The sequence below is a fragment of the Erithacus rubecula genome (genome assembly GCF_903797595.1).
Source record: "Erithacus rubecula genome assembly, chromosome: 17".
NCBI lineage: Eukaryota > Metazoa > Chordata > Aves > Passeriformes > Muscicapidae > Erithacus > Erithacus rubecula.
This window is the reverse complement of record NC_136669.1, coordinates 7,723,605-7,749,929: the sequence shown is the minus strand read 5'-3', so window position 1 is coordinate 7,749,929 and position 26,325 is coordinate 7,723,605. Positions and strand designations below refer to the sequence as shown.

The 26,325-nt window shown below is 54.8% G+C and overlaps 2 protein-coding genes across 3 annotated transcripts in view; both read right to left on the bottom strand.

Moving 5' to 3' along the window:
- The window catches only part of NHERF2 (NHERF family PDZ scaffold protein 2), a 31,257-nt gene extending 22,523 nt beyond the window's left edge, over positions 1-8,734 (bottom strand). Inside the window, exons 1-2 of one of the 2 annotated variants that reach the window (XM_079320614.1) lie at positions 8,266-8,734; positions 4,271-4,528 (exon numbers count right to left, since the gene is read on the bottom strand). In XM_079320614.1, coding sequence (XP_079176740.1) covers positions 4,271-4,528; positions 8,266-8,475 — 468 coding nt within the window. In that variant the 5' untranslated portion in view covers positions 8,476-8,734. Of the gene's footprint in view, positions 1-4,270; positions 4,529-6,115; positions 6,240-8,265 lie in introns of those variants that run through there. The other variant, XM_079320613.1, reaches the window with a different exon arrangement.
- Positions 8,735-15,598: 6,864 nt separating this feature from the next.
- NPW (neuropeptide W) lies at positions 15,599-17,433 on the bottom strand. Its single transcript, XM_079320973.1, has 2 exons — positions 17,000-17,433; positions 15,599-15,893 (listed from the first exon to the last, which is right to left on the bottom strand). Exons 1-2 carry the CDS (start codon positions 17,387-17,389, stop codon positions 15,858-15,860), a joined length of 426 nt encoding a protein of 141 aa, XP_079177099.1. The 5' UTR covers positions 17,390-17,433; the 3' UTR covers positions 15,599-15,857.
- Between the last annotated feature and the right edge of the window lie 8,892 nt (positions 17,434-26,325).

Genomic DNA, 26,325 nt, shown 5'->3' with positions numbered 1-26,325 from the left:
AGGATTTGCATCTCCTCGTGCCCCAGCCTCCACTGCCGAGGTGCCGAGCTGCAGATGCCACCCCCAGGCCGGTGACACGCGATGCCAGAGCCCGGCGACATCAATAATGCAGCGGGGTCACAGCAGCGTCCCCAGAGCCCCGCCCGACTGCTGCTGCTGCTTTGGGATTGCAGCGCTAATCCCGAAATGAGGGATCCCCGTGCCACCCCCGGCTGAGATCCCACTGAATGCAGAGCCTCCATGGCCACGGGGGTGCCCACGGAAAGGATTTTGGGCTTGGCAGAGGCTCTGCAGGCACCTTCAGCCATCCCATCCCATGTCCTCATCCCCTGGGCAGCTCCAGCCTTTGCAAAACTGGATTTTTTTTAAAGTAGAAATGAGCAGAGCTCCCAGGGTGGCACATCCCTGATGCCCCCCGGGGAACAGACACAGCTTCTCCTCGGCTCTGTGCTCTCTCAGACCCAAAATATCCCCCAAAAAACCATCATTCGCATCCAAAAAAAAAAAAAAAAAAAAAAACACCTCATCCCCAAGCTGTTGTGGGAAGGGCAGGGAATGCACCAGGACACAGCCACAGCTCCTCAGGCTCTGTGCCCGAGGCTTTCCCCAAAGCTCTCCCTGCACAGCAGGAACCTCACCAGGGCTGAGCTTTGCCATCCTTCCCATCACCCTCCTGCAGATCTCAGCCTGCCCCAGGGACTGGAAGATGCTGCAGGGAAGTGCTTTAATTCAAACCATCCACTTATTTATTTTTTTAAATTGCATAATTGCTGCAGACATTTCTGCTCATGTTTGGTTTTATTACATCTTTGTGGTTATTCTACAAGCCCTAAATTTTGGGCCTCAACTGAGTTGGCAAAGTGCTCCAAAAACATCTGTGCTGAGTTACTCCCCTTGCAGCGCTGTGGCAGAAGACATCACAACTCAAGGGAGAAACCAGAGAAAATTCTTACTCCTGGCCCAAAGAGAAGGGTAAATATTTACTGCCTCGAGGTCAGCAATGACCCTACACCTGGTCCCAACAGGGTCCAGCCCTCATCCTGCAGAGAGCAGCACAGCTGGAGGCTCAGGAGCTGCCACCACCCCTGTGTCACTGTCCTGCTGCCTCCAGCAATCCTAAGGTGACATATCCCTCCCCAGCACAGCACAATCAACAACCAGCCACTCATCCCCCACCCCCATTAAAATTCCCAGACTCAACAGGCTTGAATCCAGCAGCTCCAAGCCCTGGGTTTGCTCTCCAAAGGATAAACTTTGGAGAAGTTTATCCTTCACAAAGGTTGTAAAGGTCCCTTTACACACCCACCCCCTGCAGACCAGAGCATGAAGGAAGGGAATTGCATCACTCCCAATGCCTCTCTGGCTTTGCTGCTGTTCTTGTTTCTCCTACAAACACACCTGGAGAAGGCAGCAAGGCCCAAGGACAGCTCTAATAGCCACAACAGGGTCCCAGTTCCAGCATATCCCTCCCAGTGCCCAGCAGGAATGGGACAGCAGAGCCACAGCCTCTGCAAAGCTGCTGCCAGCCCTGCCCACCATGGAATGACCAGCAGCAGCCAGGTGAGGTCCTGGCAGCTCTGCAGCTCACCTGGCTTTTACACCATTTAATCACAGCCACCTATGGCCCAAAGGCACCTTTGCCATTAAAGCAGCTGACACCCAGCATCTAGAGCAGCCCCCAGCCCAGGAGCTGCCAGGGCTGCTGGAGCCCAGCAGGGCACAGCCAGAGCCCTGGGAATGCAGGAAACAGCCTGGTGGCCACCAGAACCTGCTGGGGACAGGGGAGCACCTGGCATGGACATGTGCCCTGCCAGGGGACAGCGTGGGACAAACCCCCCCAGTCCAGCAGACACAGCAATGGGCACAATTCTGTGGGACAGGGCAAGGCAGCCACACAGGGCACGAGTCCTAGGGACAGCAGAGCTGTGGCAGCCACAGCTGCTGGCTGCCAGCCCTGCTGGGCTGGATTTTAAATACATGCTGAATTATTCATGGCATCACCGAGGTTCCTGGAGCACGAGGTGCTGGGCACCAGGTCCCTGCTGGGGTGACCTCCCCACCCATGGCTGCTCCAGGGTGGGGGTCACCCCTCTTGGGGAGCAAATCTGGGGCAGCACTGGGGGGTGGCAGGGCTGTGCCCACCCTCCCTACTCCATCACAACCACCACAGTTCCCTCCTCATTTTGTTTCAGTTGCTCTTCTCTTCAGGCTGCCCTGAACAACCCCGGCCTCAAATCCAGGAAAACTCCAGCTTTTGAATAAACAAAGGCTGCTGACAAAAATGTAGCTCCCTGGGAGCAGCCTGGAGCATCAGCCCCAGTTCCCACAGGGGCAGGTTGGGGCCACAGGTCTGCAGGGGACAAGGAGCTGCTTGCTCTCCTTCACTGCACACCTCCAGGAAAGCTCAGAAAAGCCCTAAATCTGGCTGGGGACAAATCCCTGAGTGTATCCCAACTGTCACAGCCCCATTGCAGCAGCAGAAATCCCTCAAAAATCCCCCTACACTCAGGAGCTGCACATTCCAGTGCCTGTGATTTACTGGATTAGGGTCAGGCTGGAGCTGCCCCATGGGGGACACAGTGCTGGGGGCTGAGCAGGGCAGAAATCAGGGTCCACCACCTCTCATCCACCATGCCCTGCTGCTTTGGGAGCCAGCAACAGAGACACACCAACCACACCAAGAGGCTGGAGCAGGTTTTACCACCTTGAACTAAGGCAAGGCACAGGAACAGGATGCAGGTCCTGCTGCTCCAGCCTCCCCTGATCTCACCCCAGAGTCACACACAGCTCTGGCACAGAGGTGACCTTGGCCAGCCCAGCTGGCAGTGCCCAGCTCTGCTGAGAGCTGCCAGTGCAGGACCAAACCACCCCAGTGTGCTCAGCAGCCCATTCCCATAAGGGAGGAATCACCCCTGGAATCAGTTCCAGTACATCAGCCCTGCCTCCAGCAGAATGAATGTCCAGGAAAAGCCCCTCTGAGTGAAACTGGGGCTCTCCTCCCCACTCCCAGCCCAGCCCAGTCCTGCTCTCCCTGTCCCACCCTCTCCTTGGAGCCCAAAGGCAGGAAAGGACCGTCCTGTTCCCCGGGCTGACTTCCCGTCAGCTCCTGCTGCTGGATCCCGACCAGCACACGGAACAGAGCAGGGCAGGAAATGCCCCGCTTGGAAAGCCACCCCCTCCTTGGGAATGGCTCCTGTCCCAGGGGGCTCCCACCCCAGGGGAAACGCAGCCACCCTCACGCAGACCTTCCAACAGCTTCACAGCTATAAAGAAAAATGAAACAGTGCCTGCAAGCCTGCCCCTGGCAGCCCCAGGGGAGGAGGATCCAACATTCCAAACAGCTCCAGAGGGAAGGGCAGAGGTGAGAGCCCCTCTCCTGCCTCCCACCAGCATCACCCTGATCTGCACAGGGAGATTTCTGCACCAGGGCACAACTCAGTCCTGACTTCCCCATGGGTGCCCTCCTGGCAGCCCAGTGGCCACTTCTGGGCCAGCACTGAGCCACCACTGCCACTCTGAGGGGACAGAGACCGAGCTGGCACCGCAGCCCCTGCAGGGACGAGGATGCCCAAAGCAGCTCCGTGCTGCAGAGGCTGTTGAGCAGCACAGAGCAGCCAGCACAGCAGAGGGGGGACACGCATGGGAGGGGACAGATGGCCGTGGAGTGGCCAGCCAGCTCCTGCCACGTTCCCAGCTGCAGCAGGGGCAGCCCGGAGCCAGCCCCGCTATCAGCCCGGCACAAGCCTGCGCCGTCCCCGCAGCCATGGAAACTGGACCTTCTCCACCCCAAATTCCTCCCCTTTTGGAAAGGAGTTTACCAATAAAAGGCACTTAATGCTGAAGCACAGGCCAGACCCAGGCTGCTCGAAAAGAGCCAATTTCCTTCCTATTTCAGCAAAAAGCTGTGAACAGGCTCGCCCCAGATGTTCCCTCCCTCCTGCAAATAATGGAGGGAGAGAAACTCATTCATGAGCTCCAGCTTGGCCACAGCCCTGCTCTGAGCAGGCTGAGATCCAGGCTGGGACACCAACCTCGGCTGAGGCACTATGGGGTCACTCACAGCCCCCACAGTCCTCCCAGCAGCTCAGGAGACCCTCGGGGGCCCTGGAGGGAATGCACAGCCCCCAACAGCCAGTGCTGCTTGGAGTGAGAACTCCCAAAGGGCAGCCTGGCACACCTGGGCTCCCCAAGCTGCCTGCCACACACAGAAGGTTTTTCTGATGGGACAAGCCTTGCTCAAAGAGGAAAGAGACTCCAGGGGGGTCCTCACCTTCCTGCTGCCGTGCGAGGAGAAGCTGTGGGAATGCCTCTGCAGGCTGCCCCCGCTCAGATCCAGCTGTGGCTTCCAGACGTCGCCGTTGTCGCTGGCCAGGCCCTTGCTGGGGGGCAGGGCAGGGCTGAGCAGGATCCCGTTGTGCACCATGTCCTCGGTGCAGGTGAGCCTCAGGCTGCACAGGTACTCGTCTGTCTCCTTGTCCACCACCAGCAGCCGCGTCTCTGTCTCCACGGCCTTGATGCGCTGCACCACCTGGGGGGACAGGGACAGCTCAGCAGGAGCCCAGGGGACACTCAGAGGGGACAGGAGCTGTGCCCAGACCAGCCAGGATCACCCTCTCAGCTGCCTGGGATCACCTCCTGCTCAGTCAAGAGCTTCCAGAGGCTGGCACTGCCCCTGGAGCATCACAGCCCTCTGCCTGGCACTGTCCCATCCCAGTTTGTCCCACCAAGCAAATGCCTCCTTTCCTCACACCAGGGAGTCTCTACTCCCATATCCAGGGCAGGGCATGAGCTGGGGGCACAGGAAGGCTCCAAGCACCAATGTGGGCAGCCCAGTGCTAGACTGTCCCCACCACACCATTGTGCAGGCCAGAGGGAGATTTAGGAAGGACACAGCCCAATCCATGCATCCATCCCCACGCTGTGCTGGGGACCAGCAGAAAGGGGAGCCAGTGCTGGGAGTGGGAGATGAGCCCATCCCTGGGGGCTCAATGGAAACCTTGTCCTGCTGTGCCTGGCTCCCTCACAGGGATCAGTGACTGGCAGAGACTCTGACAATGGGGAGAGCCAGGAGAAGCTGATCCCACAGCCAAGCAGGGGGTAAATCCTACTAGAGTGGGCTGGAAACAGGGAAAATGCAGAATATCCACAGGGAAACCACCTCCAGACTCTCTGCTGATGGCACCTCCTCCCTGCACAGGCCTTCATCCCAAGGAGGAGGAGGGGTGGCAGTGCTGCTCAGCCACCCTCCCCAGCCATGGGGTGGCCCTGAACACCCTAGATGTGCTGGGACCTCCCCAAAAGCAGCCTGGGGCTTCTTGCAGGGCCCCTGCTCTGATCTAGGTCACAGTGGCCAGACACGCCAAGGTTAGAGCGACAAACGAGCCTAATACGCAATTAACCAGCGTTTATTTACTCCCTGCAAGCTCCACTCAAGGTCAACAGAGCCGGTATCTGCAAACAGAAAAAAAAAAAACTGCTTGCAAGAAATGTACAGGCTGCAGACAAGGCTGAACTAACTCATCACTGCAGCTTTGTCTGCATGGCAGCGATCCTGATCTCCCACCCATAACCAGCCTGGAGGGTGCTGATCCATCCAGCCCATAAAATCCATCTGCTCCCGTTCAGATCCGTTTACATCTGCCATCAGACAGTGCTAGGGACACCTCTCCCAGAGGGGACCTGGCAGAGAAGCCAAGGCAGCAAAGATGCAGATGGGTAATGTGCTGGCCCTGCAGGGACATCCCCCAGGCCCCGCAGCTGGGCTGCTCCAGGCAGCTCAGGGAATCACAGGGGTCCTACAGACTGCAGAGGAACTCAGAGGATCCACAGAAGGGTCCAAAGCTGGCGTGGAGCAGTGCTGGGCTCACCCCACAGCCGAGCCCCCCAACAGCCACAGCCAGAGCAGCAATGGAGCAAAGGAGCCACGAGTGCCAGGGGCTGAGCCAGCCAGGGATGGAGAGAGGCACAGAGCAGCCCCTTGCCCCCTCCCCACGAGCAGGATGAGCAGAAGGGGCTGTGAGGAGCCCCCCAAGGCAGCAGGTCTCCCTGGGGACAGAGCAGAGAGCCGGGAGGCAAAGCAGCAGCCCCCGGGGCGAGGTCCTGCCCAGCACCGTACCCGCTTGCGAGCCATGCTCCCAGCCCGGAGTCCTGCAGGGTTCTGCAGACAATGCAGCCTGTCCTGCACATCTGGGACCTGCTCAGCACCCGAGCCAGCCCCACCATTTCCGCAGCTCCACCCAAGCAGACTTTCACCCCCGGCAGAGCCGGCCGGGGCCCTTCCACCCTCTCCAAACAGCAGCCCAGAAGGACTCACGGTGCCAGCAGCAGCTCCTGCAGAGGTGCCCATGCCCTGCTGCATGATGCCAGGCTCCCTGGGCACCAGGAGGCTTCCCCTGGGCAGCAGCTGTGCCTCTGCCCAGTTCTGAGGAACCCAGGATGGAAGTCTGAGACGTGAAACGCCCCGAGAACACGCTCTGCCTTCACTCCTTGGGCAAGGCCAAAGAAAAAAACCAACAGAACAAAGACAAAAATGCTGCCAGCTTCAGCTGGAAACACAGTTACACCCAAACAGCAAGGCCTTCTCTGCTGCAGGCTCCTATGCACATGGAGAAGTGTTACTTCTTCAAGGTTGGGCAAGGGGCAGCACGAGGAAGGGTCACAGCAAGGTGGCTGCTCAAAGCCGTGGTGTGACCCTTCCCACTGCCCATCGGTGCTGGGCAGCCTTTGGGGCAAGGAAGAGGTTCTTGTGGTGGGGAGGCAGCAAAAAGGGTGATCCCACATCAGGAGGGTCACTCCTGCTCCCACCACTTGTGCTCTCAGAGATCCCAGTGCCATGGCAGCCAGGGAGAGGCACCAAGCTCTGACACCCTGGATGGGACACACTGTTCCAATCACTGCCCTGCAGCAGAGAGCAAGTGCCAGCGGCAAAAAAAATAAAAAATACAAAAATTTAAAAAAAGGAAGAAAGAGAAATTTCCCCCTCCCATTTCTCTTGACCTAGTGGGAAGCCCCAGCACGTTTCAAAGACACAGCTGGCTCTGCTATCGCCCGTCCCCAGCAGCCCAGAGGCAGCAGGGAGCTCTGGTGGCTTCCAAGGCACCACAGGAACACAGCTCTCCTTCCTGCCCTGCCACATCAAAGATGGGGATCCTCCTTCAAGGGGTCCGAAATGGCATTCAGGACAAACATCAACTTTCACATGGCTGGCTCAGATCATCAAAACAAGCTCAGTTAGCCAGGAAACCCCACCAGGCTCACACAGGGAGTCCTGGGGATTTTACCAGAGTCACCTGGGAGGCTCAGTTGCACCTTCAGGACAGCAACATCCACACCTGGGGGTGAAATCTGGGGACACACAGCCCCTCAAAACTCTGCACATCCCAGCTCTGCCCCCATGCAGCGCTGGCAGCGGGGCTGAGCAGATGTTTTAAGTTACTAAAACACTAAATCCTGCAGAGCCCCATGAGCCACGAGGCAAATTGTGCCCCTGCCAGGCTCCGAGTGTCCGGCAAGCCTGGAGCAGCCTGAACCTCACTGCTAGTTATTTGTTTTTTGTTCTCATTGCTTGTTTTTTTCCGCATTTCTTGGGGGTTTTTTTTAGACTAAATTGTTTGAAAAATGCAAGTTTCAGTTTTACAAGCAGAAAATGCCATAGCTTGAAGCAGCTTCTGTGGGAGAGCAAGAAGCAGCACCCTTGGACCTGCCCAGGAAGAGCCACACTCCCTCGGAGCCCTATCGCTCCCTGGCCAGCCCAACTGCTGAACATCTGCACCGCTCGATCTGGAGATTTTCAGGCATCTTCCTACACTCCGGGCTGCACAGGCAGGAGCAGCTCGCCCAAAGCAGCCAAGAAAACCCACAGCAGAGCCGGAAATAAAGCCCGGGTCTCCCCATTCCTTTCCACCACAGATTGCATAACGCGGCACAGCCGAGCCCTGCCCAGCCCCGCACACCTCCGGCTTCCCCACCTCGCCACGATCGCCGCGTCCTGTGCCCACCCGCACGGAGCTGCAAAACCACGGGGCACTCAAACCCGACAGACCTGCAGGGATGGCACTGGATGGCTGCCAGGTCAAAAGGTCCTTTCCAACCCGAACCGTTCCAAGCATCTGGGCGAGCACCCACCCCACCGCCGTGCCCACCGCGCTGCCCACCCAGGCCGGGGATGCTCCAGCAGGGATATTTTGGGTGGAACCCTCCCGGCAGCGAGGCTGGAGCCGGGCACAGCCCGCGGTGCCCGGGGCTCTGCCCCGCTCCATCCCGCACCTGGTGATGTGTCTCCTGCTCCACGTTGAGCCCGTTCACCTCCACGACGCGGTCCCCGGCGCGGAGCCCCGCAGCCTCGGCGGGCGAGCCGGGCTCCACTTTGCGGATGAACTGGCCGCTCTTGCCCTTCTCGCCGTGCAGGTGGAAGCCGTAGCCGCTCTCCCCCTTGAGCATTCGGCACAGCCGCGGTTTCAGCTGGTCCTTGGCCATGGCCGGCGGCGGAGCGGCGCTGGGCGGGCGCGGGGCCGCTTTTATGGGCGGCCCGGGGCGGGCGGCGAGGGGCGGGTCGGGACCGGGAACGGGGCCGGGATCGGGGCCGGGATCGGGGCCGGGATCGGGGCTGGGGTTGGGGCTGCGGCCGGCGGTGGGAGCGGGGCAGCAGCGGGGCTCGGAGCCGGGGCTGGGGCGATGCGCAGCTCGGCCATGCTGCGGCTGCCCCGCGGCACCGGGAGCGCGGCGGGCGGGGACGGGAGCGACGGGAGGGGACGGGGCGGAGCCGCACAGAGGGACGGGGAGGGACCGGCACCGGCACCGGGACCGGCACCGGGACCGACAGCAGGACCGGCATCGGCACCGGCATCGGGACTGGGACCGGCATCGGCACCGGGACCTGCACCGGCATCGGGACCGACAGCAGGACCGGCATCGGCACCGGCACCGGCACCGGCACCGGCACCGGCACCGCAGCGGCACCAGCGGCTGATGGAGCCCTGGGGACAAGCCCGTTCGTTTTGGGTCCCTGTGGCACCAGGGTGCCCAGAGCAGCTGTGGCTGCCCCTGGATTCCTGGCAGTGTCCCAGGCCAGGCTGGATGGGCTTGGAGCAGCCTGGGACAGTGGGAGGTGTCCCTGCCCATGGCAGGGGTGACACTGGATGGGTGAGACTGAGTGGGTGGCACTGGATGTGTGGCACTGGACCTTTAAGTCCTTTAAGGTCCTTTCCAACCCAAACCGTTCCAGGATTTGGTGAGTCCCGGTGGGGAAAGGCTCCCACTCCATCCTGGCTGATCCTTGGAGAGGCCACCTGGGTTTCACCTTGACTGAATCATTGTTTAATGAAACACAAAGATCCCCATCTTCACCTTTTTGCATTCCTCACCTTCATTTCCTTGAAGCCTTTTACAAGGAGGACACGACCCAGAGCAGCTGTCACAGTGATGGCACTGAGTGTCACATTCCTCCAGCACAGCTTCTCAGGCCTTCCTCTGCAGTTCCTCCTTTCCTACCAGATTTTACAGTGCTGAAGCAAACACAGCAACCAGCTGGAGGCTGGAAATAAAAGACTCCAGAAATTAATATTGATTTATTTTTAATGTGTAGCTTGCTTTAAAAACCCTACTTCCACTGCAGTTATACATAAAATCACCCTTTAAAAAAACCCTGGGAGCAAAAAAATGCTTGGGGACTGTATCCTGAAAAATCACCCCATTCCCTGCAGGCAGGGAGCTGCAGACCAGGGGGGCACTGGCTGCTGTCCCTTGGGGTGTCACTGTGGGGTGGGACTGGGCTCAGCCCCTGGCTCCAGACACATTGGCAGCATGAGGTCCCACCAAAGGAAAATGCGATGTCCCACCATGACAATGTGACATCCCCCCAAGGGAAGATATTTTAGTCCCGCATTGTTTTGCCTCCTCCACTCCCCGTGTCAGTCCAGAAGCACCAACCTCAGCACAAAATCCTGGGTGACACAAGAGGAAAGCTGAGAAACTCAGAGATTTTTATTTGCTGTACAACACAACTGCTCCCTCGAGCCTCTTTGTGGAGTCCTGAAGCTTTTTATCAGGCTAGAGGAGTGAGAATAATTGATTTTTCCACTCACTGGCTAAACCAAAATACTGGAGGGAAGGGGGGAGGAGAAAGAATTGTTTCAAGTTTATTTGAACCAAAAAGTTTTTCTTTTGATTCGGTGCAATAAAAACACCGTGGGACAAAATCTTTCGGGTGGTCAGAGTGAATATTTTAACATTGCAGAATATAATTTTTAAAGTGTTGGGAGCATGAAAGTTAAAAAAAAAATTAAAAAAGGAAAAATTTCAAAAAAGGGAGGAAACAGTTGTTTGAATTAATTTTTTAAATGCTCTTCTTAAAATACAAACATTTTCTCAAGTGTTCCCTGGATATATTGATTTTTTCAACCTCAGTGTCTCCAAAAGTCATTCTTTCCTCAAAAAAACCCATCTATTTATTGTAGAGAATGTAGGGGACTTGGTAGATCCCTGACTCAGCACTGGATCTTTGCCTGAGCACCTCGTGAGCCTAAAATAAAACATTTATTTTGTGATCCCTCTACTTTAGGGGCTGTGGTTGTGCCTCTGGGCTGCCCTGTCTGTCCTGGGACACAGCTTGGTGCATCCCATGGCATGGAGGTGAATCACAGGGAAATTCTGCATTTTTTCACTGCAGCTGATGGAGAAGGAGCTGGAAGGAACATTAAAATACATTGTGCAAAGGTGCATCCTAGCAAGGTACAAAATTCCTTTGGTTCTTTCCATCCTCCCAAGTCTCATTGAAAATAAAATGAGGGAGCACAGAGAGGTTCCTGCACCCTGGAATGGGTAAATCCAGCAGATCCTGCTCAGGCAGAATGTTTCCATTTAAATTTCTGTGTGTTTTGATTTGGGCAGACATTTAAGTCCAGACTGGGCCTGCCTGGAAGCACAGGGACCTGTGAGTTCAGTGGCTTGGAAAGGTTTGGGAGCTCTTTTGGGTCAACATCTGCTTCCAATTCCCTCTCTGCACTTGGTTCAGGACAGAGAATCCCCCCTGTGCTTTGGGCCTGATGCTGTTGAAACACTAATCCAAAATGCAGATGCTGTGGAAACTTTCCCAGTTATGGAAATCAGAGTCACCCTCCAGGCTGGCTGGCAGCTCCAGGTGGGGATTTTGGGGAGCCCACACAGTCCATCTTCATTCAGAAGCTGGGAAATCCTCAGCTGATCACCCAGGGCTGCTCAGTCTGGTTTGTCCCTCCCCTGGGAGGATGAGGAGCTCTTGGAGGAGGAGGAGGATGGTCGATGAAGGAGTTGCTGGGCTGTGCCAGAGCTTCCAGAGGGCTGGGATGTTTTCTGGGTCTCTTCTGCACTGAGATGTGAGCCCTGTGCCTCACTCAGGGCTCCATGAGTGGCTTTGGGCAGATTTTGGCCTCTCCATGTCCCCTCTCAGCCCATCCCTCTCCTGGGATGTCAGTCACTCCCTTGAGCTCAGGGCTGGATACCTCTCCTGGCTCTCCTGGCTCCTTCCCAGCTGTGGGAGCTTCTTCCTCCACTCCTCCTCCTCAGTGTTCATCCACACCCAGCTTTCCACCCCAGGCTGCACTTCCCAGGGCAGGTTTCACCTTCTGCTGGGTGTGCAGGGAGCTGTGCCCCAGCTCAGGGATGCTCCTGGTGCTGGATGGTCCCTGCTGGAGCTGCAGAACCTTTCCCACTGCAGTGATCAGCTCTAAGTGGGAATAAATGAAGTCTTGGGATTTCCCACTGGCTCGGATGCTCTGTGCTCATTCCTCCCTTGTTTCACCATCACTCAGTGTGGGGCTGCTGGGCCTGGCTGCTCCCAGGGGATGATTTCAAAGGGGATGATTTATTTGTGCTGCCAGAGGAGCCTGGAATGAGAGGAGAGCCCATAAAAAAACACCATCTCATTTTCCCTGAGCCTCTGTGTGTGGCACTATTGAGCTGTAAACATTTCCCAGGTTAGATTGATGGGGATAGAAGGAGAACTGATCATTAGGAGGATTAATTAAAGGTTTTGTGGGTTGTGAAAGTCCAGAAAGTTCAGCCACACTGCTGAGAGCTGGGAGATCTGTCTTGCACAACCTGGCAGCTCCTTTTTTATCTGCAGGAGGTGGCAGAGCTGAGGGAGCTGAGCTGGTCCTGCTGGGTGCTGTGCAGGTTTGGAGCTGGCCACGGGCCCAGCCAGGCTGGCCACACCTGAGGCTTCCACGGGGGGAATTCCAGGGATGCTGCTCCCACAGCCAGCACGAGCCACCCTGCTCCACACCCAGAGTTCCCGTGGGACAGACACCCACTGCCTCTGCCAGGCAGGACAGCAGGACAACACCTTTCCCTGGAAGAGCTGGCATGTGTTTGCTGCCTACAGGAAAACCCCATGGATCACGCAGCTCCAGAGGCATCCTGAGGAGGCTGGGGCTGGCACAGCTCATCCCCTGAGCTGGTGCTGCTGCTGCTGTCATGCTGGTATGTCACCATGCCTGCCACATGGATGTCAGAGCAGCACTGGCTCTGGGACCCTCTGTCCCTGCCAGCACTCATCCTCAGCAGCATCCATCTCCAGGGGCAACCAGGCCTGAAGCATCCATCCCCTGCTCCTGGTGGCACAGGTCCCCTCTGTTCCCAGTGGCTCAGGTCCCCTCTGCTGGTGGCACAGGTCCCCTCTGTTCCTGTCCCCTCTGCTCCTGGTGGCACGTGCCCTTGGCTGCCCCAAAGCAGAGTGGCACTCCCCAAGCACAGCCCTGTGTACCCTCAACATGGGGGTGGCACCTCCAGACTGGCAGGGCCTGGGGACACCTGAGGGGCCTGCAGCAGGGTCCTGATCCAGAAATTCCCCCTGGGCTCCCCAGGAACAGCCCTGGGCTGGGCATATCTGTGGGTTCTCTAAGCCAGTCATTTGTCAGTGCTCTGGACATTCTGGAGACAGAGGTCCTGTCACCTCCTGATCCCTGCAGCTCCTGCCCCAAATCTCCAGTCCCCATGGGTTCTCTGGCTGGTGTCAGTGGAAGGTGTGGGATCCCTGGCAGAGGATCAGCACCAGGTCCTGCAGCCCACAGGGACCATGCAGCACAGCCAGCTCTGTGCAGGGGATTTCCATCCACAGCCAGAGACGTGCTCAGCCCTGGCCTGCATCCCTGAGGAACAGCTTCAGAGCAGGGCTGACGATGGAGGAAATTCCTTGGGGAGTTTTCTTCCTCCTGGTACCCACAGGGAGCATTGTGTGAGCTCACAGCAGCTCCCCCGGGCCAGCCAGTTCCTGTCCCAGCCTCTGCCCTTCCCAAAGCTCCCACCAGCTGCTGCTGCTCCCCTGGGAGAGGCCAGGGAGCCGGGAAGGAAAGGGAGCTGCCCCGGGTTGGGGTGGGACATCTTCCTGCCTGCCTGGTCACTGGGATTCACCCACCTTGGCTTGGGCCAAAACACATCCACTGGCACTGCCTGGGCAACCTGGGCATCCCCAGCCCCTTCTGGGAGCACAGAGTGCCAAGGCAGCCTTGGGGATGGAGATCCAGCCCCAGAGCCTGGGTGCTGCACCATGAGCAGCCTCAACCCTGGGCTGCCCAAACCCACACACGGACAGGACAGTCAGAGCATCTCTCCCTTCCAGAACCTTTTCCCTTGGCTGGGGCAGTTCCCACTCTGCAAGGGTGCAAGGATGGGCACATGGTGGTGGCAGGGCTCATCCTGCCCCCGTGGTGGCCGCTGTGACCACAAGAGGGCATGGGAAAGCCACCGGCTGCCACTGCACTCCCGGTGCTCCTGTCACCCCTGTCCACCCACAGCTCGGGGACGAGGCAGGAGGGAAGGGACGGTGTGTGCCACTGGCACTGGGGATTTCTGAGCCCCCTACAGGTCCCAAAGTGCTGCTGGGAATTGACCCCCCTGCTGCAGTTCTCCCTGCAAAGCTGGAGGATCAGGGAGCCCCAGGACCCCGAATGGGGCTGATGTGCTGCTGCAGCTCTGGGCCTGTCCATGCTCCTCTCTAAAGCTTTTGTCCCTTCACTTTGCTGCCAGCTGCAAATCCCAGAGGTAGGCATTCCCCCTGAGCACCCCTGTGGCTGTGTTTCATTTTGGAGCACTCTCAGGGGCCTGGACAGGGATTCCCTGTGGCCCAAACAGTGGGAGCCCCATGGTCTGAGCATGCAGCCCCTCGGAGTGAGGGGATGTGATGGGGAGGAGCAAGGGGAATGTGGATCTCCCTCAGGATCAGCCTTTAGAAGGGATCAGACTAACATCCATTAGGGATGGCTGGGTCCTGCCCTGAGGTGGAACGGTAATTAATTGCCTTTTTTAAGCCTTTTAAGCTTTCTTCCTTTTTATTTGGCTCATTGACCCCCAGGGAAGGCGCAGATGTCTCCAGAGAAACCAGAGCACAGAGAAAATTATTTTACAGCCCTGGTGAGGAATCAGCTCTTGCTCTACAGGAAAAATGCTTTTCCAAGGTGAGGAGTGAAGGGTTTGTTGTTCACTGAATGTCTCTCTGAGTTCACTCCAGCACCTGACATGTTCAAGTGTTTGCTTCCAACACACGAGGGTCTCATCCCATCATCCTTCACCCTCTGTGCTCCCTCCTGTTCAAAGCAGAGCTTTACATGTTCTACCTCATTTTATCCCTTCTTTTCCTGGAGAAATTGGCCTCAAGGCCACTCCAGGGGCTGCTGGCTCCTGACAAGGATGGATTAAAACGCAGCAATTGTGTCTCATGTGGCCCATCCAAGCACCAAACCATCAAAGGGCAGGAATTGGAAAATCGTGGGAGTGGGAAGGAGAGGGGACATGGAGGTGGGGAAACAACTGGGAGAGAATGATCCTGCATGGGTTACAGCTCCTGAAATTCTCCCTGAGAGCCAGGGAAGGGTGACAGCAGCCCCTGGGGCAAGGGGAGCTGGCAGGGAGGGCTTGGCTCCCCTGACAAGCCCCACGAGGGGTTTTTCCTTCCAGACCCAAAAAAAAGGCAGCACAAACCTTGGCAGGAGCAGGGGGTTCACCTAAAAGGGGTGGAAATGTTTCTTTTTGTCAAATTTCCTGCAAAATCCTCTGGCAGGTTAAAGCTCAGCAGTGCCAGACTCAGCCCCTCAAACCTCAGCTTTCTCTAAATCCCAGATCCCACCCGCTCCAACCCCCTTCCCCACATGTTCCTGCCCTGAGGCTTCTCCCTGTTTTAATGGGGATTGATATGTATTTCCATCAGTGGGAATAAACAAAAATTAAATTCTGAGCAGGCAAAACACAAGCAGAGCAGTGAGGGCTCGCAGAGATTTTGTACAGCCCAGTTGAGGAAATATCCTGAAATTCTGTCATCTGAGTTGGCACTTGGCCTGGCAGTGACTCCCAGACAGGCAGTAAAAGACATTTACTGTAAAACTGCAGAAAAAAAATGTGTCAAGGAGTTAAATCATGTCAGAAAAATCTGGGAGTGACCCAACAGCTGACGTGTCTGCCCCGTGCAGAGCCAGACCAGGTTTTGCTCTCAAAAAAACCTCACCAAGACCCTACAACAGCACCAGGAAGCCAAAGTTTCCTTTGATCACATCTCATTTTAATGAGGGCAGGTTCCAAGGAAGCGAACAGTACACGTTTCTATCAGACTGCAAACAAGCCAGTACAGAAATGTAAAAAAAATAAACAAAAATAAATATCTCCCCTGTTTCTTTCTCCCCGAGTCCATAGCACAAGGCTGACCTGGAAACAAGATGAATTTACCACTGCAGCTGGGCAGCGGCTGTGAGAAATCAGATTTTTTGGGATGTCATTGTCTGTGTGGTTTCAGAGAGGTCAGAGAGATCTGAGGAGAGCCTTCCCTGCCAGCCAGGTGAGCAGATCCCACCTGGGCCTCTGGTCTGGCACAGGAAGCATCTCCAGCATGTCTGTCAGCGCCTCAGAGCCAGGTCTTCGAGCGGGAGGAGCTGCAAGGAGAAGAGGGATGGATTATTTTGGAGTATCCAGCTCCAGCACTACCTCCCTCCCCACATGGGACCCCGTTTCCCCTCAGTGCAGTGTTTAAACTGCAGCTCCATTCACAATTTTCATTAAACCTCCACCTCCACAGGTTCAGATCTGATCTGCAGATTCCATTTCTGCCACCATGCATGCAGATAAACCCCACACAGATAAACCCCACACAGATAAACCCCACACAGATGAACCCCACACAGATGAACCCCACACAGACCCGAATTTCAGGTTTGGACCTGCCCACAGGGATCCCAGTAGGAATTTGCCTGGGAAATCAGAGGGATGCACGAGTGTAGCCAGGTCAGAGCCTGTGGTACCCCGGACAGCAGAGAAGTATTCAGGGCTGGGCTGACCTATGTGGGCTTTCCCAAAATGATTTTAATCCCAGATTCAAAAAAATGAAGTGAGGGAGGAATACAGCTACATGTTTCAGGGGCGGATCCCACAGCTAAAAGCCTCGGTGGATTTCAGCTGGATGTCGGCTCCAGCTTTACATAGGAGGAATGAAATGTAAAGGCTGGAGCCAGCCCCGAGGCAGTCCCAGCAGCCTGGCTGAGCCCCGAGGGGCAGGAGAAGGGTCCTGAGCGGGGAGGACCGTGCTGGGAGCATCCCAGCATCACCAGGCTGCCAGCCCCATGGACACCCCATGGACACCCCATGGACACCCCATGTCCCACAGCCTGCGGGTTTGGGATGCAGCGAATGCAGGGCACAGAAATCCTACAGCCCTGAATTGGAAGGGTTGGAAGGGACCTTAAAGATCCTCCGTGGGCAGGAACAACTTCCACAGGTCCGACCTGACCTTCAACCACATCACCTACATCTTTTTCTGTCCTAAAGGCGAAGTGCAGCCCTTCCAAACACGCACTTACCTGGTGCCACCCCTGAACTGCAATTTCCTGATGAAACCCCTGCAAGGCTCCACACTCCCCATGGCCCGGTGACCCCCCCGCACCCCCAGAGTGACCGCAGGGCTCCACACGCATGGATCACACCCTGGAGCATCCCGAATCGCCCGGATCCCCCGGATCCCCCCGCCCGTCGGGCCGCGCGTTACCTGAGGCTGGCGGGGGCCGGGCGGGGGTCGGGCGGGGTCCGGCCGGGGGCGCCCCCAGCCCCAGCCCCGCCGGAGCAGCCGCTGCAGGAGGCGCCCGGGGCCGGGCGGCGGCGGCGGGGCCGGGGCAGAATCCGGGGGGTTCTCCCCCGGGGGTGCGGGGCTGTCCCCGGCGGGGGTCCCGGGATGCCGCGGCGGTTCTGCCGCCAGCTCCCGTCGCCAGAGGTAGGGAGAGCGGCGGACCCCCATCAGCAGCCCCGAGGCTCGCCCCACCGTATGGTACCGGGGGCTGGCGACGTGCTTGTACCAGGCGCCCGCCGGGGCGGCCGGCAGCATCAGCCCCAGCAGCACCAGGGCTCCCCAGGTGCCCCCCGACAGCTGTCCCCTCGCCATGGTGCAGGGCAGGCTGCGGGCAGGGCTGTGCCCGGCCCCGGGCACCCCAGCGACGGCTGCCCCGCGCCCGAGCCCCGCCGGTTTATAGCGCCGTCGGGAGGGGCCCCGCGGCTCCGCCCCGGCAGCCCCCCCTCCCCCCCGGGATGCCGGTACCCTCCCCATGGCCCCCAGCATCCTCTGAGCATCCCTGAGCGTCTCCCTGCAACCCGCAGCATCCCGCGCATCCCTGAGCATCCCCCGTGCTGCCGTTCGCATCCTCCCCGTGGCCTCGAGCATCATCTGAGCATCCCTGAGCATCCCCCCGACACCCAGAGCAACCCGAGAGGCCGTGGGCATCTTCCCTGCAGCCTGCAGCATCCTCCCCATGGCCTGGAGCATCCTCTGGGCATTCCCCCGCAGCCTGGAGCATCCCAAGCATCCGTGAGCATCCTCCGTGTTCCCCGCGGTGAAGTGCTCAGGACCGTTTGCAGTGGGTTTGTCAGGTTGCTTGCCCTCCTCTTCCGCCACTCAGCTCTTCCTAAATATCATATCACCATCAATTCTGCCTTTCCAGTCAGCTGATTTTGCTCTCCCAGATTCCTTAATGAAACCAAGCAGGTCAAGTTGATGCTCATCAGAGAGCAATTCCAGTTCCTCCTGTTTATTAGGGAAGTTCTTGGCTCTATATGCTGAACTAGGACTAAATAATTTCCGGGGTGTTTTTCAGGTCACACAGTAACTTGATTAGTTTTAATCCCAGCATTTTAGAATTATGGAATGGTTTGGAAAGGATCTTAAAGCCCATCCCATTCGACCTTCTGCCCTGGGCACAGACACCTTCCACTGTCCCAGGCTGCTCCAAGCCCTGTCCAACCTGGCCTGGGACACTTCCAGGGACCCAGGGGCAGCCGCAGCTGCTCTGAGCAAAGGTTGGAATTTCTCCTAGTAGATTTTATTTTAACATGGTCCAAAGGAATCCCATCCAGGCTGCTTCTCCTCATTGGGATCCCCCAGTCCTCCACCATCCAGCCCCATCTTCTCCCACCCAAAAAGAACAAGTTCCCAATGGAAACTTTCTCTGTCAGCCCAGCCTGCAGCTGTTGGTGTTCTGTGCCCCTCCACTCTGGGGGATGTTTTTCCAGGCTCACACTGGGGACAGAGCCATGATGGGGACCCCTCAGAGTGTGGGTTCTCAGCCAAGCAACATCCTCCTCCCGTAGGAGCCAGGAGGTTCCTGTAGGAACCAGCCCCTTGTCCCCACAGGGATCACAGCATGCCAGGATGAGCAATGTCAGTGTGGAGCATCTCGATTTCCCTCTTCTGAGAAGGCTGGGAGTGAATGCAAATCCCTGTCAGCAAGAGGGGAATTCAGTCTTTCATGAGAGGATGCTGGAAGTTACGTCTGTGCAGAGCACAACTCGTTCCTGTAATGAACCAGAGCAGAGTCCAACTCCTCCATGGCTCAAGTTCTTGGAAGCTCCCAGGTTTACAGTAAGGTTGTGGCTGGCTCCCATCTCACTCTGAGCCAATCCCTGTGCTGGATGGGCTATTTTGGTCACCCCTTGAGTGCTCTGAACATTAGCAGGGCCTCAGCACTTTCATGTTTAATAGAGCCATTAATGAATGGCAGCAGTACAGCTCTGGAGCAGCCCAGTGCATCCCTGGGGGTCACCCAGCATGGGACACGCACTGCCAGCTCTATTCCATTCCACTTCCTCCTCCCCACCAGGAAAGGATCCATTTGGAAGCACCCAATGCCCTCTTGGCTTGTTCTGCACCTGCCCTGTGCCCAAACAAAGGCAGGTTTAGCTGCTCTTGTTTCACTGCAGCCACACTCCAACGTGGGCTCCACCTTCCCAGCCAGGAACAGAAGATTTTCTCATTCCCAGGGATCTGCCTGAAGTGTCTTTTCTGTGTGCTTTTGGCATGACTTGGATAACTTGTCACCCTGATAAACTCTCCATAAACGGAACCCTTTCCTCCCAGGAATGATCCCTGCAGACAGCCAGCAGCTCTGTCCGCAAGGCGCCGAGACCCTCAGGATACGGTGCTGCTCCGGATCTCCAGCAGAGTGCACGTTTCCTCTCCCAAGTATTTTTAAATATCTTTCCAACGAAACAGCTGATAAGCAATTTGTCTTCTATTTATATTCTAAGTAAGTAAAGATAATTTTAGGATTCTTCTTCCCCTCGCAGAAGCCGGTGCTCCGCAAATACCGTAGCACGTCAACGGGCACATGGCACCGAGCTGCTCCGGGGTGGGCTTGTGCCAGGAACTCCCCCAGAGGAGCAAAATCCTGATTATTTTTGGGAGATCAAAAACTTTTGAACAAGTCCTGGTTCCTATGTACAGACTCACAGGAATTTGAGATTTCAGCCTCTCAGGTCATTTGTATAAGCTGCAGGGTTTATCGACCCAGGGCAGGGTCCAGCTAAACCCAAACACTTTTGGAAACTCCACTTTTATGTTTTATTTAAACCCTCAGATTTTAGCTCCAACATCACATTTCCCAACCACACAGACACAGCTCAGCCATCCCAGTGCTGGGATGAACCCTTAATGATGTCATTCCACATTTGCTGAGGGGAAGGGGATCATCACTGAATCACAGAATCCTGGAATGGTTTGAGTTGGAAGTGGCCATAAAGGTCACCCAGATCCACCCTCTGCTGGGGGCAGGGACACCTTCCACTATCCTGGGCTGCTCCAAGCCCTGTCCAACCTGACCTTGAACACTTCCAGGGATGGGGCAGCCCCAGCTTCTCTGAGAAACCTAACCATAGGGATTTATCACACAGCTGTGCTGCTGAAAGGATTTAAGGTTTTATTCTTTTATTTTGGAACAAAATCACTCTTTTTGTAAGAAGGTCTGCTGAAACTCCCATCTTGCTGGATGCTCAGGTTCTCCAGGGGTTACCTCAGATTTCTGCACTGCACCCACCATTCCAGCACAGCTCCAGAGCATGAACTGGGGTTTTTGGAAAATACCCCAAGGGACCCCACGGCTGAGGGGAGAGAGGGGTGAGCAACTGGAGGCATCACATCTTCACCCCTGCAATAAACCCAGCCGAGCTCTCTGAAGAGCCTCTCACCCGATTTAATTCCTGCTGTGCTCTCACCTCCCACCACACACATTACTGCAGCCACTCAGGATTTGTGGCTTTGGAGAATGAGCTAAATGAATTTGATGTCCCAGAAAGAGACACTTGAAAGCGAAACCGGTGGGGTTTAATGACAGCATTTTCCACATTTTTATGATAATGACTCTGGTGTTTATTGGAAGGTTAGCAACTCAGCCAAGCAGGAAAACAAAGCAATCAGAGAGGCCAGAGCTGCAATGGGGTCTCTGCACTCTTGGGCATTAATACCTGTTCTATACATGACATTTTTTGGCCATTTGGGCTCTCCAGCATGTCACTGTGGGAGGATGAGAGGATGGAGGTGACATCACTTGGGATAAGAGGAACAAAGCCTGCCCTCCTGCACTCTGCAAACTCATCTAACTCTGCTAATTGGGATCATCCTGTTCTTCAGGCTGGGAAACTGAGGCACAGAGCGTTCAGCCAAAGACCACACAAGGGAACAGAAGTTTGGCCCAAGTAACTTGGAGTGTCCTGCTGCAAGGACCTTCACCTGGACACTGCCTGGCTCTGCCTTCCTGTGCAGGCTGGCCTTGGAGAGATGGGCACAAATCAGCCAAAAGCAGCTTCACTGCTGTGAAGTCAGCTGGAGGAACAAAACAAAAGTGGAGGTTGGAGAAGGGATGAGTTTTGCTGCCCATCCCATATCAGGCACCTCTCAAGCTGGAGCACAGCTGTGAGGAGGTGACTTCAGACAAGGTTGGAAGCTCAGCAGCTGAGAGAGCTGGGTCTGCAGATCCCACTCAAAAACATGACACGATGAACACCCTGCCTGGCTGCCCAGTCATTGCTTTTCCCCACTGCTGCCTCTCCGCCCAGACAGCAAACTCCTGCACTTCACCTCCTTTCCCAGAATCACATCCCCACTGCCTCCTGCATTACTTCAACCTGGGAGTGAGCAAAGTCTTGATGGCAAGAAAAAGATATTCCCACACATGTGGCTCGGTAAATCCTGATGTTTTCCAACACCCACCCCACTGCTGAGCTCCTGAGGAATCAGAACAGTGTCTGTGTGGGGCTGGGATGAGGCACTCAGCCCAAACAGCCTCGGTCCCTCAGGTGCTGTGGTGGCAGAAAGCCCCAGCAGTAACAACCTTTGCCATTTTCTTGCATCTAGAGTGTGTCCTTGTGTAACAAACTCGGATCACGGAGCAATTCCTGCCCCCGGTGATTCAGAACGTGATTAAATGCTATTTGTCTGTTCCTCTGAAATAAAGGAGCTGTAGTTGCTACAAACAAATTACTGTTTCAAGCTGTGAGGTAAAACACACCTTGACTCCCTGAGAAAGCTGCTGCAGGCTTTGGCGGCTCTGAAGAGAAAGAGGAAACAACAAGGGGTGTTTCCTAATGTTGCAGATCTTGCTAAAGTGCACTAAATTAATTATTTGACTCCTAAGACACAACTCACTCCTTACTATTTTTAGCCTCACACACTATTTTAAGAGGTTTTTTTCTTCAGGGTCCAGTCACGTGGAAGTTAAACAGAAGGCAGTGAAGTCTCCAAAGGATAATAAAGCATCTCAAATTACTTTGCTAATGGAACAAAGAGTACTGTAAATGTCACACAGGATAGAACAGGAGTATGAGAAACCTTTACATGAAACAATGGATCCATTAGCACAAAGGTAAGGAAAAAGCCCCACAGACTTGCGATACTTGTGCAGAGCTTCATGGAGTTGCTGCTCCAAGCCAGGGGAATTTGTTTCCTCACTTGGATTCTGAAGTCACAACCACGTCACAATCACCCACACTCTCAAGGCATTGACCCTTTTTTGGGATTAGGATTTCAAAGCCCTTTACAGACAATAGTTAAGTCCCAGGTGAGTCAGTCAATTATTTCTGCTTCAAACCCAGGTACAGGGAGGGAATCACTGAATCACTGATGGGACACCAGAACCAAACAGAGGTCCAGACTCACCAAACCCACTGAAGGGTCCTCACCTCCAGCTTAATGAATTTGTCTATCATCCTACAAGCTGCAGGAGTGACCCTTCACTCTTGGGGTGACTCATCAGCTGGAGAAGCTCTGGTGGGGCCCCTTGGGTGAGAGGAAGGACTGTGAGACACCATGGCCCACCCCACCTTGTATTTTGGATCTCCTGTGCTTGGCAGAAGATCAGAAGTCTCCAGACACATCAAGGGCTGCAGCAGCAGCATCACAGAGCAGTTTGTGTGTGACATAACACCTTCAAGGAACCATGATCAGAAATTCCCCATGAGGTGGGATGATGCCTCAGGCAAGCAGCAAACACAAAAACTCAAAGAAGAGGGAGAGAAGATGCCATGGGCTGGTATCTGAAATGTGAGCAGATCCTCCAGCCCATGAGTCAGTCTTTCTCCTGGAAGTAATTCCCAACCCCACCAGAATTAATACCCAGATGTGTGAAGTGCAGAGTAAATTTGGCTCTGCTCTGCAGTGTTTGCTGTGAGGAGAAAGAGTTGGGAGATGAATCCTCTGTTTGACAGTTCTGAGATCTCTTAACCAAAGCCCACACAACTCCCAAGAGCTCTCCTGTTTTCCTGAAATTTAATTGGGTGAGGCTCCCCAGCATACATGTGTGAGATGGTTGGAGGGCTCAAAGGGGTGTAGATGAGAATAAATCTGCCTTCAAGCAAATCTGCACAGGTTAAGGTTGGAAAAGTCCCCTAAGATTCCCATGTCCAACCATCAAACCACCCACCTTGTTCACCACTAACCCGTGTTCCCAAGTGCCACATCCACACATTTTCTGAGTACTTCCAGGAGTGGTGACTCCACTCCTGCTCTGGACAGCCTGTGCCAGAGCTTGACAGTTTTTTTCCATAAAGAAATTTTCCCTAATATCCAACCTGAACCTCCCCTGCTGCAACTTTGGATAAGGGCCTGGAGAGCCAGGACAAGGGAATGGTTGCCCAGTGCCAGAGGGCAGAGATGGATATTGGGAAGGAATTTCTCCATGGAAAGTGGGGAGGCTCTGGCACAGATTCCCAGAGAAGCTGTGGCTGCCCTTGGATCCCTGGAAGGGCCCAAGAACAACTTGGACAGGGCTTGGAGCACCCTGGGATGGTGGAAGGTGTTTGAGTTGATCTGAATAGGCTTCAAACCCCAAAACTATTCCAGGATTCCATGCAATGAAGCACCTGTGAGAAGCCACTGCTCAGAGGCTGGCTGAGACTTATTTTCCTTAAGATAAAACACTGAAAAAATCATCATTTCAGCAGAAACTTTATCAAATGAAGACAAATTTCCCCACTCTGCACTGAGAGCCTTGGCTGCAAATGAGCTGTGTCGGCACCAAGCTGGGAATGGGAAATTAATCCAAGGCTTAACTTTTAGTTCTACACTTGGACAGGATCTCAGTGCTGAACTATAAATATTGGATCTGTGGCTCTGCTGAATGGAATGGCTTTGATGTGCTCATCTCCACACTGATCAATTATTCCAAAGTGCATTTATTGCTGATGAAATGACTGGAGAACGGGCTTTTCCTGTAGTTCATATGGGATAACATGGAAATCAACTATCCCAAGTGTCAATATTAACCCTTTTTCTTGGGAAGGAAACATTCCCAGCTGGCCAACATATAGAACTAAGCACCAACTAAGATATTTAGAACCTAGTTAATTCTATAAAATTTTATTTCTTTATTTTTTGGGATCACACTCAGTGCTAAGATCCAGCTTTCATTTGCAATCACCAGAGAAATAAACCAGCATCTTTAAATCATCAACAAAGAATGATTCAATCCTTTCAAACAGGGTTATAAAAACCTCTCTGCACCACAAAATAAATTAATCTCAACACATGACTCACAGGCAGCAGGAGGATGGTTCTCCAGAAGGGTGAAACAGGCTTTGGTGAAGTTTGAAGGTTTCAATGTTGGCTTTTTCAGCAATTCTTTGTGCTGCTTGATGATGGTGGGAATGCCAGGAGAGTGGGAATACCCTGTGTAATGATTTCAAAATGGAACAGAGAAGGGTTTTTTGGCATTTTACAGCTGTGGAAAGATGTGTCCAACTGCTGGAAAAGTCATGGAATCATAGAATCACTGAGGTTGGAACAGAGCTCCAAAACCATTTAGTCCAACCATGCTCCCAGCACTTCCAGGGCCACCACTAACTCGTGTCCCCAAGTGCCACACCCAAGGATGGGACTCCAACACTGCCCTGGAGTGTTCCTTCCCTTTCCATGGAGGAATTTTCCCAATATCCAACATGAAGGTTCCCTGGTGCCATGGAAGGGCTGCTCCAAGCTGCTCTCTGGGGTGCTGTGGAGGAAGAACAAGAGGCAGCAGTTAAGAACACCCAACTTTGCCAATGACAATGTGCCAAAATCTGGGATCTGGGCTAGGATGGGTCATCCCGTGGTGGCTGTAGAGGTCAGGGATGGATCTGGCCTCCAGCCTGTGCTGGAAGAAACACAGATGATCTTCATGGCTCCTTCCTTGAGCCCAGGCCATTCTATGATATCTTTATGTGGGTTTTGTTCCAAACAAAATCCCCGGATCTGAAAATTGAGGGTGGGATCTGACCTGGCTCGAGCTGACAGTGCTGGGGGAAGTTCCCCTGCACCATGAAGAGACACAGAATGTTCAGTGGTTTCCCCTCCAGACACTGATTATAACAAATATCATCCCAAAACCAGAAAATGCCCCAGCTGAGGAGCTGCTGCCTGCCTGGATAACAGCAGGACCAGGAACATCACACACTCCTGGGGTGCTATGGACACACTTTGCAGGATCAGGGCTTTGGATCAGCCCTGATCTGGTGGGAAGTGATGTCACCAATCAGAGCTGAACTCTGAAATGTCCAAACTCCTGCAGGGTGTCCATGTCCCATTGTCCTGGCAATGAGTAATGTCCTTTTCCACCCCAGTTCCTCAGGTATGCTTGTGGTCCTGAGCCATGGTGTCACTCCCCAGCCAAGTGACACTCAGGACAGCACAGCACTGCCAGCAGCCTCCAGCTCATTTCATGCTAATTGCTCTTCAAAACTGGGTGATGCAGTTGGGGCACAAAAACATTTTCAACAGTGTCATTAATTCGGGGAACATTTCCTGGAGTAATTACAGCCAGCATCCCCAGTCATTCCTAATGATTCCACACAGCCCCACCCAAACACACTTCAGGGCTGATTACAAGATGTGTGTTATCCCACTCCAGCTCGAGAGGGATAAATGGGGCTCTCTAGGAGAAAGTAAATATTACCTGTGGTACCCAATGATCCAAACCATTCAAATCCTGCATTATCTGCTCCCAAACACTTAACAAACCTATTACTTAATTTATTTGATGGCATAGATGTCGTTAATGGAGGCACATGAACATGATGGGATGTTTTAATGATCTGTTTGAAGAGTTGTTTTGTCCTGAAATCATTGTTTATGGCTGAGAGAAAACAAAGTGCAACTTTTGACTCAAATGACAAGGAATTCAGGGGAAAGAAAGAAGATTGGAACCATAAAGGTGCTAATCCGATCTTCCAGGAAGATGCAAGGAATTCAGTAGGAATTTTGCCATGAACTGGAGAGCCAGGAAAAGGGTTAGATGGGATATGGGGAAGGAATTCCCGGCTGTGAGGGTGATGAAGGGCTGGGACGGAATTCCCAGAGCAGCTGTGGCTGCCCCTGGATCCCTGGCAGTGTCCCTGGACAGGGCTCAGAACACCCTGGGATAGTGGCAGGTGTCCCTGCCCATGCAGGGGTGACACTGGGTGGGCTTTGAGGTCCCTCCCCAAACTCAGTGATCCTACCTTGGTCACTTAGCAGGGATCTGTGAGGGAAAAAACAAAGTGGGAGACAGCAAACTTTGAAAAACATCCTGTATGTTCCTCTGTGCT